At 45.3% G+C, this 20,081-nt stretch overlaps 1 protein-coding gene and 1 long non-coding RNA gene across 2 annotated transcripts; both read left to right on the top strand.

Annotated features, from left to right (window-relative positions):
* Positions 1–512: 512 nt before the first annotated feature.
* LOC142930594 (protein-arginine deiminase type-4-like) lies at positions 513–5,760 on the top strand. The gene is made up of 2 exons (XM_076073449.1): positions 513–1,027; positions 1,852–5,760. The coding sequence occupies exons 1-2, from the start codon at positions 1,025–1,027 to the stop codon at positions 2,089–2,091; spliced, it is 243 nt and encodes an 80-aa protein (XP_075929564.1). The 5' UTR covers positions 513–1,024; the 3' UTR covers positions 2,092–5,760.
* Positions 5,761–11,558: 5,798 nt separating this feature from the next.
* LOC142930595 (uncharacterized) lies at positions 11,559–18,096 on the top strand. The gene is made up of 3 exons (XR_012946547.1): positions 11,559–11,972; positions 15,548–15,761; positions 15,904–18,096. It is a non-coding gene; the product is annotated as an uncharacterized LOC142930595 (long non-coding RNA).
* Positions 18,097–20,081: the final 1,985 nt, after the last annotated feature.

The following is a 20,081-nucleotide window of genomic DNA, read 5'->3' as shown; positions in this document are numbered from 1 at the left end:
GCGTGACAAACCTTACTAATTGGCTGTCGGGTGGTGGCGGGTTTAACGACATGTATATTTACGCAATCTAATCCAACAAAAAACCTCTCATGGATATTGGCCGTGGAAGCTCTACTACGTGTTAAACACACTGATACCTGTCGCTACGATCCACTTCACCTCGTCTGACCCCAACCGTTATGTACACAGAGGTAACGCTGCACTGCCCCTTTGATACCTCGTGGCAATGCAGGTTACCGAACAGTGAGTAGTTAACACCTCTACACTATCATCACGAGTGATTGCCCTCCCAGCCGCTGTACAGATATACGATGATCCCTCGATTAACGATGTTAACTGGGTCCACGAAAACCATCGTTACTTGACATCATGAATCGAATATAGGAAATACACGTTGAAGGCTTAATTTGTTAAAAGACGACCAGAAGTTGATCTTTTTCACCCTAAAAATATAGGTTATAATATTTAAACACGCAATTTTAATAAATACACGTTGTAGGAACACATTAGAGCATTAATATGAATAGAAAAATGGATAAATAATGAATAGAGCATACAATAAAATGTCATACCTTTGGCTAAGAACATGGATAGCGGTTTAAGGGGTTGTTGGAGCTGAGGTTGGCTGAGTCCACTTGGGACCGCTCCGATTGGCCGAAATGGGCGGCCGTGTGATATCGTAAAACCGTATCGTTCATTGAAAATGTATCGTTAATAGAAATGGGACTATGGGAGGCGGATTGTTAATCGATGGAATCATAGACCGAGGGACCACTGAACGTACGCAGCGGTGGAGACAGCGCCGTTAACAGCTTGCTGGGGTTGGGGAGGCACCTGCCACACAGCCTTGAAGCGACGCGATCCCCGGCTCCCCATTTATCTGTCCTGTGTGTGGTGGCAGCGCTGCATCGACTGGAACCGTGACATGCTCAAGAGGGAGCTGGGCCTGGAGGAGGCGGACATTATCGAGCTCCCCGTGCTCTTCTTCCTCAACTAGAGCAAGGCCGAGGCCTACTTCTCCAACATGGTGCGTGTGGCTGCCCTCATTGTCGTTGTTGCTGCTGCAATGTTGCGTGGCAAACCTCGGGTTCACGTCCCCTGCGACCGGTCGAGAATGCAAAACGCGACGGAAGCCGTGCGCTTGGCGAGCGATAACAGCCTCGCCACCACAGGTGCAAGTAAACACGTAGTAGTAGCAGAGCTTTCACGACCAATATTGTCCATAATAAGAGGTTTTTTTGGGTTAGATCGCATAAATATAAATGTCGTCAAATCCGCCACCACCCGACACAGCCAATATATCTTATATTTACATAGCGCTGTTATCTACAGCGCTTTACAAGGATTATGAGTGGTACAATTCGGGTAACGAAAAGTGATTTGGCGGATAGGGTTTGGGGTATGGGGAGGGCGGTTTGTGAGTACCGGAATTATGGGGGTGCTAAGGGATGGAGGGAAGGATGGGCCTGGGAGAAGAGGTGGGTCTTGAGGGAGGACCGGAAACTAGAGAGGGTGCTTGCTTAATTAGTAAGGTTCAGTACGTAAACAAAACATGCCAATTCGTTAGGAGTTCAGCACACCGGTGTTTTGGAGAGTTAAACCCACAACATTTACAATGAGTACGATGTTTCACCAATAATTACAATTAGCATCATAAGGGGACGGCCAGAATTGGCGAAACGTCGTATTCTTTATTGTGGAAAGGTGAACACGGCAAAGACGTTTCTAACAAACCGTTATAAACTGCGAGACACTCAGCCGATTAGTGCGGTTGGCTACATACGCTGCTAACAAAGTTAAACATACACACGTGAAAAAAAATTCACCTCTTGCACGTGTCACGACTCGCAGGTGAACATGGTGGTGCTGAACAAGGAGCTGGCCATCCCCAAGCCGTTTGGTCCGATCATCGACGAGCAGTGCGCCCTCGAGACCAGCGTGTGTTCGCTGATCGAGCCCCTCGGCCTGCGCTGCTCCTTCGTGGACGACCTCCTGTCGCACCACGTGAAGAAGGGCGAGGTCCACTGCGACTCCAACACGCGCCGAGCGCACTTCGCCGCCACGCATTGGTGGGATGTGGGCCCCCTGTGAGGCCCCAGCCACCACGTACCCACGGGGTCGGGACGGTGCCCGCGAAGGCCACCGCCCTACTGACGGAGAGTTTTGCTGCGTACGTTTTCGCGTTTCTATTGTGCTTCATAGCCCTCTCTCTATGTCTGTGGTTTTTTTTATGGTTGCACTGCGCATTGTTGGGCACGATGTCTCCGACGTTTTCTGGGAACTTCTTCAGTTTCACGAGAGCTCCCGAAGAAGCCGAACGTGTACGTGTGTTAGCCGACCGTGCTAATCGGTGGTACAGGGGAAGGACAACAAACATGGTACAAGAACATGGTATGACCCGAAAACACATTGGAAAGAGGGAGATTTGCCAATTTTGGACAGGTCCAAGCAGTTGCTTAAAAGGTCCCCAGCTACCGTACGTGTACAATGAAATCCTGATGAACATGCATTTTTTAAAATCTACAAAATAAACGGACATATGTTTGTTTCACTAATGAGCAGCTTACTGTGCTGTTTGGAACAATATTTGCCAGAAGCACGTGTTTAAGTGGGTGAGCGTCAATATGGTTTCGGGTGAATAAAATGAAGCTCATCTTTCACTTGCCCTCCTGTGCTCCATTTAGCCTGCTCATTACAATGTGTATGGATTGCCTCATATAGGCAAGAGGTCTCCATGAACACTGTGGGGTGGGTCCCTTCACCATCACCCAGCGACATGGTGCAAAAGCAATCGCTGTATGTTGCCGTAGTGGATTTTGAGGTAACGAACTCCAGTATTAAACAGCCTATAGGCAGAGCAACCAAGATGTAATTCTAATGTGGTGATGTAGACCTATTATTATTTACGTATAATCCACCATGAAAGCAATTTTTTTAAGTGATACTGTGTTGAGTTGCATTCATCAATAAGTCATGTGACGTACGGTGAATTGGACACGACGCATTGAGTGTAGAGTTGGGGGGGGTGGTTGGAACGCTTTACACATTTGCTACGGCAAATGATGTCCGTGCAAAAATATATATTTCCGAACTCAAACTGTCTTTCCTCAGCTGTCCATTAAGTTTCAGTTTATTTTGCATGACCCTGTGAGTCAAGAAGCTCTCGAATCGTGTTTCATCAACAAAAACAACACCACCACTTCCTCCGACATATGCAACAAGTGACGGTAAAAATAAACCAATAATAAACAATAACACATAAGCGAAGTAAAAAAATAGATAGAAAATTATAATCGCAATATACAAATTATCTTCATTTTTTTTCAATTATGTATCTCTAAAAACACGCATTTTTAATCTGTCATATTAATTGTAATGTAGACTGAGCCTAAAACACGATGGCATTATATTAAGGAATAAAAAACACAGCATCCATAACGTAGTGTAAACAACGCACAGAAAGTGGTCTCTTAAGGCAAATAATATTTATGCCTCATCTAACTAAGAAACACTGGCAGTTCCACAGATTAAGCAACCTCAGACAATTCATAAACACCCTAACAATACTCTTTGGTTCTATTGGGTAAAGTCACGTAGGTAAAAAATAAAATAACAAAAATCACGACGTTTCGGCCACAACACAAGCGGCCTTCATCAGGTGAAGGGACGAGACTGTCTGGAGGACAGCGCTGGAGTGAAAAAAGCCATGCTCAGATCGCAACCTTTAAGCTGTGTGAGAAGAAACAAAGCGCCTTGACAAAGGAATTAGCATTTAATTTAGCATTGAAATGGCTCATTGAAATATCTAAGTTAAAGTATATACATCCGCAGAGGCACCCCTTGACAAAGGAATTAGCATAGAATTTAGCATTGAAATAGCTGAGTGATTAGCTTGTAACTGGTCACAGAAATAGCTATGTTAAAGTCAGAGCATATACATTCACCGAGGCACCTAGTACAAATCAAACAGGAGAATTCAGCGAAATACAACCACGCCCAGACCGCGGACCTTTAAACTGTGTGCGAGCAAACAAGGTGTCCTGACAAAGAAATTAGCATAAAAATTAGCATTTGATTGGCCGATTTTAGAAAAGAGGTGGTGTACGTGCCGGTGGACTTGCCGTTTGGCGCGGGGGGGGGGGGGAGGAGTTTACCTATTGATCGTGTGAAAAGGGAATTTATAAGAGCTGCTAAAGTTTGGGGTACCACTACTTGAAAAATATACTGTACCATTGAAATTAGTTTAATGTTTAGTTCGATTTAGAACATCTTTCCAATGGTTGCTTAATTTGAAACCATCTTCTCGGTTGAATTTGTGTCTGTGTTTGTAGATCTGAATTGCCTCGTGAACAAATCTCTGATAAAAACCCTGGTATCGGAGAATTTGTTTGATTTGTACTAGGTGCCTCGGTGAATGTATATGCTCTGACTTTAACATAGCTATTTCTGTGACCAGTTACAAGCTAATCACTCAGCTATTTCAATGCTAAATTCTATGCTAATTCCTTTGTCAAGGGGTGCCTCTGCGGATGTGTATACTTTAACTTAGCTATTTCAATGAGCCATTTCAATGCTAAATTATATGCTAATTCCTTTGTCAAGGCGCTTTGTTTCTTCTCACACAGCTTAAAGGTCGTGATCTGAGCGTGGCTTTTTTCACTCCAGCGCTGTCCTCCAGACAGTCTCGTCCCTTCACCCGATGAAGGCCGCTTGTGTTGTGGCCGAAACGTCGTGATTTTTGTTATTTTATTTTTTACCTACGTGACTTTACCCAATAGAACCAAAGAGTATGGATCCTAGCAGTCACGAAAGCTTTAAATCTAGAACCCTAACAATATACAGTGTCAGTTTTAAGTTGATTACAGTGTTATCAAGTTGTACATACCTACGCATGTCTAGTTCAATTGTTTGTCAGATGCAGTTCCAACATAGTTATGCACAGCAAAGAGAAATGCAAAATCCCTCAAACACTTTTATTCAAACCAATATATTTACATAAAGTCACAAAAAGGGAGCTTGTTTACCCTCCGCAATAAAATCACATTTCAATATACCAATTATTGGGCTCTTAATAGCAATGCGTCATAGAAAACCCTGGTGAGGCTTTGTTCGCCTCTATGTCTCTCTCTCCCCGTGGGTACGTGGATTTTTCTCCGGGTCCTAGGGTTTTTCCCTCCACATTTAGAATCAACATGCGCTTAAGGAGTATTTGGCTGCTATCAATTCCCACGTGACGATCAGCCACTTCGTTGAGCTATCATTTGTGGCCAGGTCGCTTCTTAAAATAGCTACCACAGCTCAGTGGGGCCTTACCTGGTAAAATAAAAAATACAATGGTTTCTTTATCGTTTCCTCGAGTCTCATCAGGAGGTTGTGCCCTGTGTAAAAAAAACTTAGGTGTACAGTACCACGGAAGTCGATTGTCCATCAGCATGTCACTGTGCGCAGTTTATGGTGTCCGTACCGTGTGTGCTAATCCACGCATATGCATGCCCCCTCAGGGCCTGTGGCTTATAAGATTCGGCGAGAATGTCATGCGGCCACATGCACGGTTATAGCGGAGGCGGTGGCTTTACTGTGCATGCTTCACAATGGTTTATGTTTCCTAGTTACCTTCCCACGCTTCAGCATCGCTCTTGGCTAAGGGATGTCAATGTTCTGTAATTCAAGATATTTCAGGTCTTGTGTAAATTGCAAAGTGAATAGTTGATGACATTTTCTTCGCAATAAAGTGTACTTTCTAACAATGCCCAAAACCCATTCAAGTTGATTACTGATTTGCAACTTTCTGTATGTGCGATGAACTTATTTCGCACCGTATTTAGCCAATGGTGCTAATCGGAGGTGTGATTAGTGCAGAGGAATAATATCCTCTCATTCATGGATATACTGTTCTATTTGTCAGGTACAGCCCACTGAGCTATGATCTGTTCGTCAAAGGTGATTTGGCCGGGCCTGAATTACGTTTTGGTAGAAAGGCAGTTGCTCTTGATAACTGAGGGATAATTCGAATTTTTTTCGGACCAAATATCACTACAAACTGCCACTATCAACACCAGAATCGGACCCAATGGAGTGCATTGGGAAATCACCTGCTTTTTCACACACACAGGGACGAATGCAATGCTTTTGGCTTTTCTTGAAGCACTCCTGTATCAACTTACTAAAAAATGTTTTTTTTTTACCAGGTAAGGCCCACTGAGCTGTATAGCTCTTTTTCAGACGTGACCTGGCTATTACAAATGACAGCTCAACGAAGTGGCTTATCACGTGGAAATTTATAGCAGCCAGAGGACCTAGGGAAAAAATCCATGGGGAGATAGACACGCAAACTCCAAATATACAGCAGGCATCAGGGTCGGGATCGAACCCACAACCCCCTGTATACCAGGCGAGGTAGTTAACATCTCGCCACCGCAATGCCCTTGCTGTCAATTCCATAGCTACACATAAATGTTACTGAGGGGCCTTGCTGTGACTCATGCTGGTGCCCATAAGAATTTAAAGTTACGTGAATGACTGTCATATCGACTTCCGTGGGCTGATGCCCAGGTCACTCTTGCAAATGAGGCTCTATCCTAGCGTCTTCAATCCTCACGTGGTTAAACAAAATAAACTTGAGACTTGCATTCTTAAATGCAGGGAGGTTGCGATGCTGTGTTAAAGTACAAAATGGATACTGATGTCTCGTGATGGAACATCAATAGTAGAAGAATCAGGATATCATTTAGGGGAAGAGGCGCAAGAATGTGAATAATATAATTCAAATGTATAATGCGCATTCCATCCTAGGTTCCCAATGCGCAATGCATGAAAAGCAGGAAACAAAAATAAAGACAGGCCAACTGACCAAACTATAGAGGGTAGGCCACTTTAAAAAGAGATGGGTTTTCAAAGCAGACTTAAATGTCTACCGACTGCCTGATTTCAAGTGGCAAGGCGTTCCAAAGCTTGGGTGCAAAGCTAACAAAGCCGACTGACCACTAATTCCAACTGCAGCAGAAAATAACTTCAACTCGTAACGCGCCGCAGTTATTCACTCGCTCTTGAAGCGAGAGAACGTCTCGAGAAGAGCGTGCAGGAACCACAGACAAGTGGGAATGCAGCAGCAGCCAAGCAGTGAGCCGGCGCCAGCAAATGCTCAAGCTCTGGGATCCTCACTATATTGGGGAGTTGTAACTAGATTCGTGTTTAAGTAGGAGGAAACGAGCTCTTGGAGAAAACCCATATATGCACTAAACCAAAAACTAAAGTTGATTTATTTATTTTACCACTTAAGGCCCACTGAGCTGTCAGAAGCGACCTGGCTACCACAAATGATAGCTCAACGAAGTGGCTTTGTCACGTGAAAATGCAAAGCAGATAAATAGTTGATTATCGATAATCCGGCTGCTTCCAACATTATCCAGCTGTCCCGGGCCAATCCGACAAAACCGCTCCAAAGGCTGTGACCCAGTCCAGGTATCGCCACCGTGTGCATGTGTAGAGTAGTGAAATACGCGGTGCGCACAGTTAACCCAGGGCAACTGAGGGCAAACAGGTGCGCATGAGGTTTGCACGGGCAAACCGCCAGTTGTTAAGGGGCAACCAGGTGCAAACGGAGTCGACCGGTTGTGCACGCTGAGACCGGAGGTGTTGCCAGGGAGACGGGAGATACTGGTTGATTGATGGGCTGACAGGCGCTAGCCTGGCGACAGCTTAAAGAGACGCACGAGAGGTCTTGGATAATTAGCAGAGGAATTAAAATAAGGGAGTGTGCGTGAGCGGAGCGGGGGAGTTGTTGCCGGGGACCAAGTGTGAAGACATCTCGCCGCAGCCGCTCCAGCCGTCAAAGGAACCTCAACCCTTATGCCGTCGCCAGGCGGGTGATAGTGATTCCCTCACCTGGGACAGACGGGTGAGCGGGTCTGAGGGAGCGTAGGTGAGGGCAGCGGTCGAGGTGTAGAGTTGCTGTGTGTGGAGACGCTGCATGCGGAGACCCTGTGTGCGAAGTTGCTGAGAGCAGAGCTGCTGAGCGCAGGATAAGGGAGGCGAAAGGTAGATAAGAGTGGGGAGAAGTTAACCATAAGTGATCATATAGATTAGTGGTTCGTAACCTTATTGGAGGTACTGAACCCTGCAAGCTTCATCAGTGCATTCACCGAAACCTTCGTAATTGGAAAAATAAAATATGATTTCTTCAAAACATAGGTATATATTTTATTAGTGCACAAAATTAACCATGCATCAGTTGCACACAAAATCACTGTGTTCAAAGAACAAAACCAACAAAACATGAATTTCACACAAAAACATAACTCAATGAATATTTACTGCAAATCAATGTGGCTTTTGCTGTTGCCTTTCAGATACAAGTTCAGAAATGCGCGGCTTCACCTTGGCAAGTGCCACTCTCATATCATTTTCGCAACAAAGTCTGTTCCTTTTCTTAGTTTTGGTCTACCATCCTCGAAAAAGATTGCTCGCAAAGATACGTTGTAACAGTGTGAGTATCTCAAGGGCTTTCTTAGCAATTAGAGGGTATGGTACGATTTGGTGACACCAAAACGTTGAGAGCGTTGTTGTTCTGAAGAGTTGCTGTTGAAGCTGGCTCTGCTGAAGTTCAATGATTTCCTCGAGGTATTCATCGTTGACATCTGCTGTCGCAACACTAAACGTGAACGGCTGTCTCACCCATGCTGGATATGACTCTGTGGTGGGGAAGTATCCGTCGAGAGACTTTGCGAGCTCATCTAAGTGCATGGCAATTGCTTGCTTCAGCTCCCCAGGTACAGAAATGTCTCCAATTCCAGACACGTCTTCGATCTTACTTACACAGTCGTCCAGCAGGGAGAAGTTTGTGAAGTTATCATTCTCTGTTCGTCATTTCCATAAAGGGAGCTTTTTTTTAAACTCCTTCAGGTTTTCTTCCGCTTCAATGATGTTGACTCCACCACCCTGCATCTGTCGATTGAGATGATTGAGAGCATCGAAAATATCGGCCATGTACGCCAAAATGAGAACGAACTCAGAATTTTCGAAGCAATCTGCGTGACAATGTTGGTACTCTCGCAAAAACAGGACTAATTCCACACGCATGGCAAAAACACGATTCAGCACCTTTCCCCGGGATAACCACCGAACGTTAGAATGGTACAGAAGTATCTAGAATTCAGAGCCCATTTCCTTACACAGCTCTTTGAAGATGCGGTGCTTCATAGCACTATTTCGCACATAGTTCACACACTCAACTACAATTTTTAATACTTCTGGCAGTTTTGGAGGCAAGGTTTTTGTTGCCAACGCATGCCTGTGCAGAACACAGTGCGTAACAATGATGTGTGGTGCATCGGATTTCACCAGCGCTCCAAAACCAGTGTCGTCCCAGCATGGCTGGAGCTCCGTCCGAACAAACTGCAGAAACTATATTCCACGAAAGATCGTTACAAAATAAAAAAAATATTCCTTCATCACGTCGTCTTTCATATTGCCCACGAATACAAGCTGGCTTAGATTGGAAACGTCAGTGGTCTCGTCGAGTTGGAGGCTGAATTTTATTGGGCTTGAAATCAGAACTACTTGAGCCAAGCTCTCATCGCTCATGTCGTCTTATCTTCAGCAGCTTTTCCCAGCATGATATTCGCCATCTTCAACGCAGCTGGTTTTACGAGTGTTTCACCAATGGTGTGTGGTTTGCCCTGCTTTGCGATCAGGTACGCAACTGTGATGCTGTGACGATCGGTTTGTCGATGGGTACAAAGCCGAGAACAGGCAGAGTAGCCTTTTCATCGAATCTGGCTCTCTTCACCTTGAATTCAGCGAGCGTTGTGTTCTTGTATTTCCCATCTCCATGCAGCTTTAGGAAGTGTTCCTTTAGTTTTGCCGGTGCTAGACTAGAAATGCTCAACTTGGCATTGCAAATTATGCATTGAGGACGCTGACTCCTATCACGTTCCTTTATACACGTGAATCCATATTGTACATATTCGTCCAACCACTTTCTTTTTTTGCTCGACATAGTTAGTATGAAGGGATTGAAAGATTAAAAGAAAATCACAAATGACGTAAAATCACAACAGCCACAAGTCGACTACTGAGCACACCAAGTTCCTGATCACGCAATGTGGCGTGATCAGCTGCAGCCAATGATGGCCAAGCGGAGCGTGACGTCACGACTAATACAAGTGGGCTGAATTTATTTTGTGTAACACTTGTAATCTAACACAGCGAAGAAAAATTGTGTGTTGCCAATTTTTTGACGGCTGACAAAAACGGCCCGACATTGCTAGTGCGAACCGGGCTGCTATACTGTGTGTGTCTTGACCCCTGCCGAACCCCGGAGAGTGACTCAACGAACCCCTGGGGTTCGATCGAACCCAGCTTAAGAACCACTGATATAGATAGTTATAGGAGTGCCTACAACTGGTGCAAGAATAGGTGAATAAAGTGTAAGTAGGTGACTTGTTACGTGTTGGTGTGAGTAATTTTTGAAGACACTACACATAGTTCCATTGATAGTTCCATTTATTAGGTATAGCCATGTGAGTCATTCGGCTCGTGAATCGGGTGCAACCGCAACAAACACAAAAATAAACAAGAAAACATCTTAAAGTGACTATGCGACTGTGCAAACAGAAAATGCAGGAAAAAACATCTAAATATTCCTGAAAAAGCACCGTACACCAACACTGTGTGCAAAAATCCCAGTGGGATGCAAGTCAAACAACAACAACCACAAGACAACTTAGATTAAGGCCATCAGTCTAACTCCGTACTACAATAAACAAAAACATGGCCAAACCAAAAAACGTTTTCGAAATCACCAAAACATGACACACAAAGTAGCTATGCTTGATTTCAGTGTCAAATATATACACTACATTATACACTACATACAATAATACTGCGCTCATATACATAAACCCATGTAGTCTTCGAAATTGGAGTGGTAAGTACGATACAGTAAATAGAGTAACTTTTTTTAAAGTTGGATGTTCATTTTTGTCCATTGCATGTTAATGTCTGACAATTTCATACAGTAAACAAATAAAAAAAACATATAACACCTAAAAACATGTCATACAAGAATGTGCAAAAATCATCTATTTTAAATAATTATTTAGTGATTAATTATCCGGAGTTTTTGAAAATCTGGCGTCCCCTCCCTCGTGGATAATCGATGATCGACTCTAAACGCGTGATGTTGATTTTAAATGTGGAAGGAAAAACCGGAGGGCACGGAGAAAAATCCATGCGACCACGGGGAGAGAGACACTGCAAACTCCAAATATACAGCAGGGGTCAGGGTCGGAATTGAACCCACGACCTCCTGCATACAAAGCGAGGTAGTTAATATCTCTACGGGGAGAGACACGCAAACTCCAAATATACAGCAGGGGTCAGGGTCTAACCCACGACCTCCTGTATACCAGGCGAGGTAGTTAACATCTCTACGGGAGGAGAGACACGCAAACTCCAAATATATAGCAGGGGTCAGGGTCGGGATCGAACCCACGACCTCCCGTATACCAAGCGAGGTAGTTAACATCTCTTAGCCACCGCGACGCCCTCTATCTCACACAGACGGAGCAGGTGGAGTCCACGTTTGACGGCCTCAAGGTGCACCTAGCCTGGCACAAAAGGGGCCGTGGCCATCACGGCCGCAGGAACAGCCCACGGGAGACGAAACGCCATCGATTCAAGAACCGCGATAGCGAATCGCTCACACCGAACGCCTCGGAATCGACAGTCGACGCCGTCGAGTGGTGACGTCACGCACGTGCGACGGCCACTCGGAACGCCAAATGACATCACCGATGACCTCGAACTTCCGAGACCTGAGGGGAGTACGAGGGTCCGCGTCAAACCGCGCGTCTGGGCACATGCATCGCCGCTTTTGCGTGCCGTCACGTGAGCTCGCCAGCCGTGCGGGCTCGCACCCTGGCCACATCGAAAGCGAAGGGCGCGGGGCGAGTGACGTCACAGAGTCACAGGTAAGACGTGACGTCACGTTGTGCCCCCCCCCCCCTAACAAACATGCCAGATTTTGATTTAAAGCTTTCGTGACTGCAGTAATTCATATTCTTAGTTTTTTCGGTAAAGTCACATTGAAGAGAAACAACAAAATAATAAAATATATATAAAACAATAAAAAAAATTCTCACGACGTTTCGACCATAACTCAAACGGTCATCTTCAGGTGTGTTGGTTTGCATAAATTTATTTTTAAACGGCGCATTTATTTATTTATTTATAAAAAAAAAGACGTTAGCGTCACGCGCAGCGATTTGGCAGTTTACCCAGGACTAGTCCATCTATATTTTGAAAAGAGGAGGGGGGAGACGAAATTTTATAATGTATGCTGTCTGAAAGCCAATGTAAGCGTGAACAATCAATTAAGAACGAAATGGTTTATCAAATCTTTCCATTTCAGTTCTTAATTGATTGTTCACGCTTACATTGGCTTTCAGACAGCATACATTATAAAATTTCGTCTCCCCCCTCCTCTTTTCAAAATATAGATGGACTAGTCCTGGGTAAACTGCCAAATCGCTGCGCGTGACGCTAACGTCTTTTTTTTTAATAAATAAATAAATGCGCCGTTTAAAAAAATTTTTATGCAAACCAACACACCTGAAGATGACCGTTTGAGTTATGGTCGAAACGTCGTGAGAATTTTTTTTATTGTTTTATATATATTTTATTATTTTGTTGTTTCTCTTCAACGTGACTTTACCGAAAAAACTAAGAATATAAACATGCCAGATGTAGAGGTTTTTAACCTCTTAAAGCTTTCGGTCTAAGGGGCCGTCTCACGGCGTCACAAAAAGTCAGACCCCCCTCAAATATGACGTCACAAAGCTCTGCCCCACCCCCCAAAACCATATTTTCATTTTGAAAGTAAAACATGCTTCAAATCGCTTTAAACTATTGTCATTGTAGTGCGTATTTAATGTGGCGCTGCACTCTGATGTTGTAGGAGAAAAAAGTCTATTTAATTAAGTAGAATGTGTCTATATTTATTTAAGTTGCGCATTTTGATGTGACGTCACATTTCTCAACCCCCCCCCCCTCGTCACATCGGCACAAATGTCTGACCCCCCCCCCCCTAGGTGCGTGACGTCATTTATGGACGGCCCCTAAGGTCACGTTGCGGATGAACATTTACAATTTTCCCGTGACAGTTTACGAAAAAGTTTTAGGGTCATTTACATATTTGCAGCATTATAATAATTGTGGTAAGGGAGCGATTTTGACTTAAACTTTAGTGACTGCAGGAATTCATATTCTATGGTTCTTTCGTTAAAGTAACTTTTTTTGGTAAATTCACTTTTTAATCGGTAAAATCACTTTTTAATCGGTAAAATCACTTTTTAATCACTTTTTATATTTTTGCTATCTACCTGACTTACCGAAAGAACCATAGAATAATGGAGACGATGTCACGGGCTGTTGGCTGTGAAAATAAACACGATTCGGAATTACGGATAAATCCGAAATTCAGAATTGCATCCTGAGTACAGATCATTGGCGACAGCCCCAACGTTTGATAAGCTTACAATTATAAATGCTAATCTACAGCCCTTTGGCGATTCACTTCGTTATGAAGGCCGCTCCCCCCATGCAGTGTCTCTCGCGGGGGTTCTTCACCATATTTCACCACGGCTGCTCTGTGTGGGTCGATTAAGGCGCGGAGCATAGAAGTACAGTACAATGATGAATCCTGCTGCACTGTCCTCCTTTTGGCATGGTAGACACAGGGCGGCGAGACGCTGCATGAAGATCGAATAAAAATGTGTCAATAGCGAGTTTAATGCTAGAGATTCATACCTGTCAACCCCTTATCAGTGCCCTACCTTATTACAGACCAATTCAGACATTATTGATTACCCAGTGTCCTTATAAATCTCAACGTTCATCCTACAAAGTCCCATCATAAGGGAGAAACACAAACAAATAGATATTTTGTTGCCCGTATTTAAATGTCTGTATGCCGTACGGACCTGAAAACTCAATTTCCCTGTACAAGAATACGGAGAGAACTGTATGGGTTGACAGGTTTGTAGATTTAGAAGGAAAAAAAAGCAAATTTAAAGTCACGGTTATTCCGACTAATAACGTAGCCTTGTGTTACAACACGCGGTGCATGACGGGAGCCGGCACACGGGGCCACGTCACAGTGCGCGGTGCATGCTGGGGGCTGGCTGTGTGAAGCCGTTGAAGCTATGCACCAAGGCAGGGGGATTTCACACTCCGCTGGTGGTGATGTTTATTTACTGGGCCTGGCAGTTGGTTAAAAAAAAACACACATTCATTCCAACTGAGGTTGAAAGCGTTAATGCGGTTTCATTCACCGCAAGGCCACCGCGGGTGCCCTGGTGGGCCCCAGGGGCCTTAGTCCGGCACCTGACCTGCGGCCCCCACCGACGATACACAAAGAGTGAAAACACCCCCCATTGTCATCATTATCGTGCTGCTGTAAAACCCAACAATGGTTTCAAATGTGTGGTGGCCCTCACCACACTCCCGATGATGTCTTATCGGCGAAAGTGGGCCCCTCCTTCTGAAAATTACTGAAGAACACTGCCATTAATGTATTCCCTCTATTCGTCTATTTCTGTCCGTCTGTAGCGGTAAGTCTCGATAACTCCTTATCGATCCAATACGAATATATATTGCTGTGATTTGTAGTGACTCGCCCTTCAGGAAACACGGCCAGATTGATCAAATAGTTGCCTAAAACTGCACTAAATATAAAAGCCAGCTTCTCACGCATTAACAATGTTCCATCCTTTGACTGCCACTCCACCAATAAAGTGGGTATCATCAACCCAACAATCTCACCTCCGATTAGCACGGTTGGCTACGTACGGTGCAAAAGAAGTTCAACATACATATAACTAGCAGCAGATCTATTAAGTGGTATCACCAATTTATCCCACAAGAACCACGTAAAAATATATAATTTACGACCGAACATCACAATGCAGGACCCTCCTAAATGTGTGTCTTGGTGATTCATTGAGGTGTTGCTGCATAAACTTCGTGCATTTGTTATAGGCCAGGTGTGTCCAAACTTTAATTCCATAAGTGTTTTCAGAATCACCACCACCTCTGTGCTACAGTCCTCACACCTCAGGCCTGCACCTCCACAACACATTACAACACAGTCGATATGGTGTCCAAGACCATTCACTAAATTATATCACGCACTCGCACAAACGAATTAACTTTAGCACTGTCATTTAATTTCAGAGCCACGGTGGTACTTTTTTATATATGTCCTCAGGTTTTTCCCTCCATGTAAAAAAAAAACATGCGTTTAAGAGTATTGGGCTGCTAGAAATGTCCACGTGATAAGCCACTGTATGAGCTCTCATTTGTGATAGCCAGGTTGCTTCTGAAAAAGAGCGTTATAGCTCAGTGGGCCTTACGTGGTAAAATAAAATATAGTTTATAGTTTAATGGTACGATGAAGGGACGTGAGTTCGTGGGCCAGATTTTGCCTCTTAAGAGCCCTGTTGTTGCAGGTGTAGATGATGGCGTTTCCACTGCCCCTTGTTCCCAGGTCGCGGATGCTGCCTCCTCACCCCTTGTCCGGCGCGGCACGTGGCGCCGTTCCCTGTCCCCAGCCGCACGCCTCGCCATCCTCCTGGGTCCCCAGAGCTTCAGCCCTGATGCGGAGTCTGCGGGACAGGAGGCACAGGGCCAAGGCAGCCATCCGTCGAATGAAACGCAACCTGACGCCAGCGTCAAAGGCGTGGACGAGGACACGCAACACGGTGCCCGACATGCTGATGGTTATGATGATGGTTATGATGGTCATGATGATGGTTATGATGATGGTTATGATGGTCATGATGATGGTTATGATGAAGGTCATGATGATGGTTATGATGGTCATGATGATGGTTATCATGGCAGGATGTGAGTGCCATGCTCATGCACCTTGACCTGAGACCGGGAGACGTGGTGCTGGAGGCCGGGTCGGGGAGTGGAGCCATGATGCTGATGCTGTCCGGTGCAGGTGACCCCTCCCGCTGCACCGTTTGATTCACCCACGTTTACCACGCCACATTTCACCATGCCGCGCTTCACCGTGGGATACTTCACCGTGCGCCGGGGGTCGGCAACCAGAATAACAAGAAGACACTTTTTTTTCCAATTCGGTAAAATAAAACCTCAATATTTCAAAAGAGCCACAATTGATGTGAATACGAGACGGTGGTCCTTAATAAATAGCGTCACGAAAACAGTCCTTAATGAGCCACAGGTTGGTGACCCCTGTCCATGGCAAACTGGGCTTCCATGGCAAACTGGACTTCCATGGTAAACTGGGTTTCCATGGCAAACTGGACTTCAATGGTCAACTGGACTTCCACGGACAGGGGCCGGCAAACAAAATAACAAGAATAGCCATTTTTTGGAATTCAGTAAAAAAACAACTCTATTTCAAGAGCCACAACACAGTCTCCGGAGCTACAGGTCTTGCCGACCTCTGGCCATGCCACACTTTATAATGCTGCATGAATAAAACGACTTTTTCTCATGTAGCCTTGAACAAACCGTTGGGGTAAGTTCTGTTGGCAAGCACCTATTAATACCTGCACAGCGTACAATGTGGTGGTGTGGTTAGCGCCAGGTCTGGTATTGTTGCCCTTCCTCAGTGCGGATTTTTGGTACATTGTATCAGGTACTCGTTTGAGGCCGACTCGCCCTAGAGGAGGCCCATATCACGTTTTGGATATCCATGGATTGTATGTTGAACTTATTTCGCACCGTACTTAGCCAACCGGGATAATCGGAGGTGCAGGGAAAGATACAACAAACTAAACACAAAATTCAGTTCTAAAGAAATGAGTTTTCAATCTAGATTTAAAGTGCAAAGCTGCAGTGGCGGCATTAGCGATGGTCGGGAATTGATGCCACATCGCTGGCTTTGTAGGGCAGTATATAAACACACTTTTACAACTATTAAAAAATAAGAATAGGTTAAACACTTTCTGGCAATAAAACAGGTATTAAGATGTTCAAACACCAAATAGAAACCTTTTTCAAGGAATCATGTCTGCATTGTTGTGGTGAACATGTAAACAAACATGCTCTGATAATATATGCATTGTCTTTGAAACTGATTGGCCGACACCAGAGACAGCCTTCTTTAGGGCCTAGTCTCAACCAGTGTTAGGCCAGAGCAAAACGCAAAAAGAGGAACAGCACGAAGACAATGCCACTATCGGAGCATTTAAAGCTCGGGGTGAGCATCTACAAAATGGGACCTTTTTTTCCAGTATCAAAATATGAAAAACTACGAAGAGGTTTTACCCTCTCTGACACTGTTACAACTCGTAGTCAAGCCACTGATTGTATATATGAATGTTGAACTTCTTTCGCACCATACGTAATCATCTGTGCTCATCGGAGGTGCAGTGAGGGAGGGACCAGAAACTAAACACAAAAAGCAGTTCTAAAGAAATTAGTTTTCCATCTCTAAGAAATTAGATTTCAATCTAAGAAATTCGTTTTCAATTAGATTCGACTCGCAACCGCATGATGCGCATCACTTCGACATGGCCCACAAGCAATATCCGTCACTGTGAGCATCTTAGCCGCACTAATCAGGTACTAGAGGGAAATATTTTTGACCTGGCTATAGCATGGTGTTTCTAATTTTAGTCCGCTTCTGTCACAGCCAAAGGCCCTAGCAGTGACAGAACAATTTCTGATTTGCAACCCCACCTAATTTACTCCTGGTATAAGCACAACCGTTTATTATAAACGCGCTGTGCATTGTGGCAGCTGACCGTAAACGCAACGGAGGTGGGCGCACATGTCAGCAAGGTTTATAATAAACGGTTGTGCTTATACCAGGAGTAAATTAGGTGGGGTTTCAAATCAGAAATTGTTCTGTCACTGCTAGGGCCTTCAGCTGTGACAGAAGCGGACTAAAATTAGAAACACCATGTTATAGCCAGGAAAAAAATATTTCCCTCTAGTACCTGATTAGTGCGGCTAAGATGCTCACAGTGATGGATATTGCTTGTGGGCCATGTCGAAGTGATGGGTTTCACGTGGTCGCGAGCCGTATCAAATTGAAACCTCATTTCTTAGATTGAAATGTTGATTTATTAAAGATTGAAATCTAATTTCTTTAGAACTGATCTTTGTGCATTTAGTTTCTGGTCCTTTCCCCCGCACCTCCGATTTGTGCGGTTGGCGACGTATGGCGCAAAAAGAAGTTCAACATACACACGTACACACACAGAGCCCCATACTCTTCTGCGCTACATTTGCATCGGCCACAACACGCCACTTCAGTGGCAGACGGGTGACTGCGCAGCGCCGATGCGGGCGCACTCAGGACCACCTGCCCCACGTGTGCACGTGCGCTTGTGCAGCATCACGCAGGCCGTGGATGTGGCGGCCACCGTTCGGTCAGAGCGGCTGCCGGTGAGCGTCGAGCTAATGCTGGAGGTGTCCCACTGAAGCTGGGTCATCAATTCCCGCGCTGCACAGAGACGGCAGTCCCTACATGAGACCCACGCGGGTCGGCGAGCTGGACGAGGGGGACGGAGGTGAGTGTGGTGCGGCGAGGCCTCAACACCGCCCAGCCCACAGTAGCTGGGTCTGTGCCACGACCTGTGACTGAGCCGTTACCACACTGCTAATGGCACCCGGGCTTTGCTAATGATCTCCTCAGCCAACCTTCACCACGCTACCCACGGAAATTGTCATCCCATGGCTTGTCGATGAACCTTCACACCACCCACAGTAGCTGGCTCCGTGTCACGATCTGTTACTATGCCTTCACCACACTGCTCACGGTGTGGAGAGATGATGACCAATCGTCTGGATTTAAGAAGAGGTATTGAGAGTGGCTGTGTCCACGTTGGTGGGATGCGAGGGCGTGTGTTGTGCCCAGGAGGTCGCGAGGGTTTTGGGCGACAGTAACCCTTCTCCCCTCCCACGTATTTTTTAAACAGGGTTAGAGAAGCCATCGCTTCACTGGTGGGTGGTGGACGCCGCCGTGCCACTGTGGGCGGTGTGTATAAAGGGTAGGCGATCACGTCTGGTGCAGAGGCTCAGGTGAGTTGGCATCGGCAAACTTCATTGCACGTGAGTTCTTAACCATTTTACCCATCCCGAGGCGGTCTGCAAGTTGCTGGGTGCGGTGTCCCGTTCGCCGCCGAATGTCAGAACGTGCAAGCGGTTCGCCGTTAGTTTCATTTAGAGAGGCGTAGCGCTGTTGTTTTTAAAGACATTGCACTCACCGCAGAGAACCGTAGCGACACGACCGAACTCTACGATAGCTGGCGCCAAACTATGCCACATGCCCTCCCACATGACCTTGTGGGAGCCTCGGGTACGTCTTCCGACCTGAAGACGTACCTAATAAAATTATTTTCTTTAGATTTTTTCTCATTATTTCGTTCTGATGACGTACACATGCGTCACCGGAATGGGAGAGGGTTAACAGTCAACATAATATTGACTGTTAAGAAACGTAAGTGTGCTCGGGCAGCAGGGCGCATCGTCATTGGCGTGGATGATGATCGGCGATCGAGACTAAAGGAGCAGCGGTTGCCAAAAAAATGGAAACGCGGCCAGGAGAGGACATCCACCACGGAGACGGAGCAAAGGAATCAGTTTGTGTGCTGGAGTTTGGGGAGTTGTTGCATCGTAGGACCTTGAGGGGTGAAAACGGCATGGAGAGATCTTAATACAGCAATGTTTAGATCATGGTCGATGATGATGTGTCAGACTCCCACCTTGCAAGGTGATGAGGTAATCGATAGCAGTACAGTCTAGAGAATTACTACTGCAAATAACGTGTGCTATGTGACTATATATTGCGTATGAGTGTATATCATATGCATGTGTATTTATCTTTGTTTGATACTTTTAAGGGTTGTGCATGTGTATTGCTGTGTTTACATGCATAGTGAGTTCAACTGAGTCACAGAAGTACTCCTTGGAGAAAACACATTAATACCAAAACAAAGGGGTAACTGCCCCTTCACCAGATAACAACCTCCGGTGGTGGACCACCAGGCTAACTACACTAATTACACTGTAACTAGCTACATGACCACCAGGCTAAC

Source organism: Petromyzon marinus, chromosome 42, assembly GCF_048934315.1.
Source record: "Petromyzon marinus isolate PM22_M1 ecotype Great Lakes invasive population chromosome 42, UKy_Petmar_22M1.pri1.0, whole genome shotgun sequence".
NCBI lineage: Eukaryota > Metazoa > Chordata > Hyperoartia > Petromyzontiformes > Petromyzontidae > Petromyzon > Petromyzon marinus.
The sequence above is the reverse complement of the archived record's forward strand: the minus strand, read 5'-3'. Positions and strand labels throughout refer to the sequence as shown.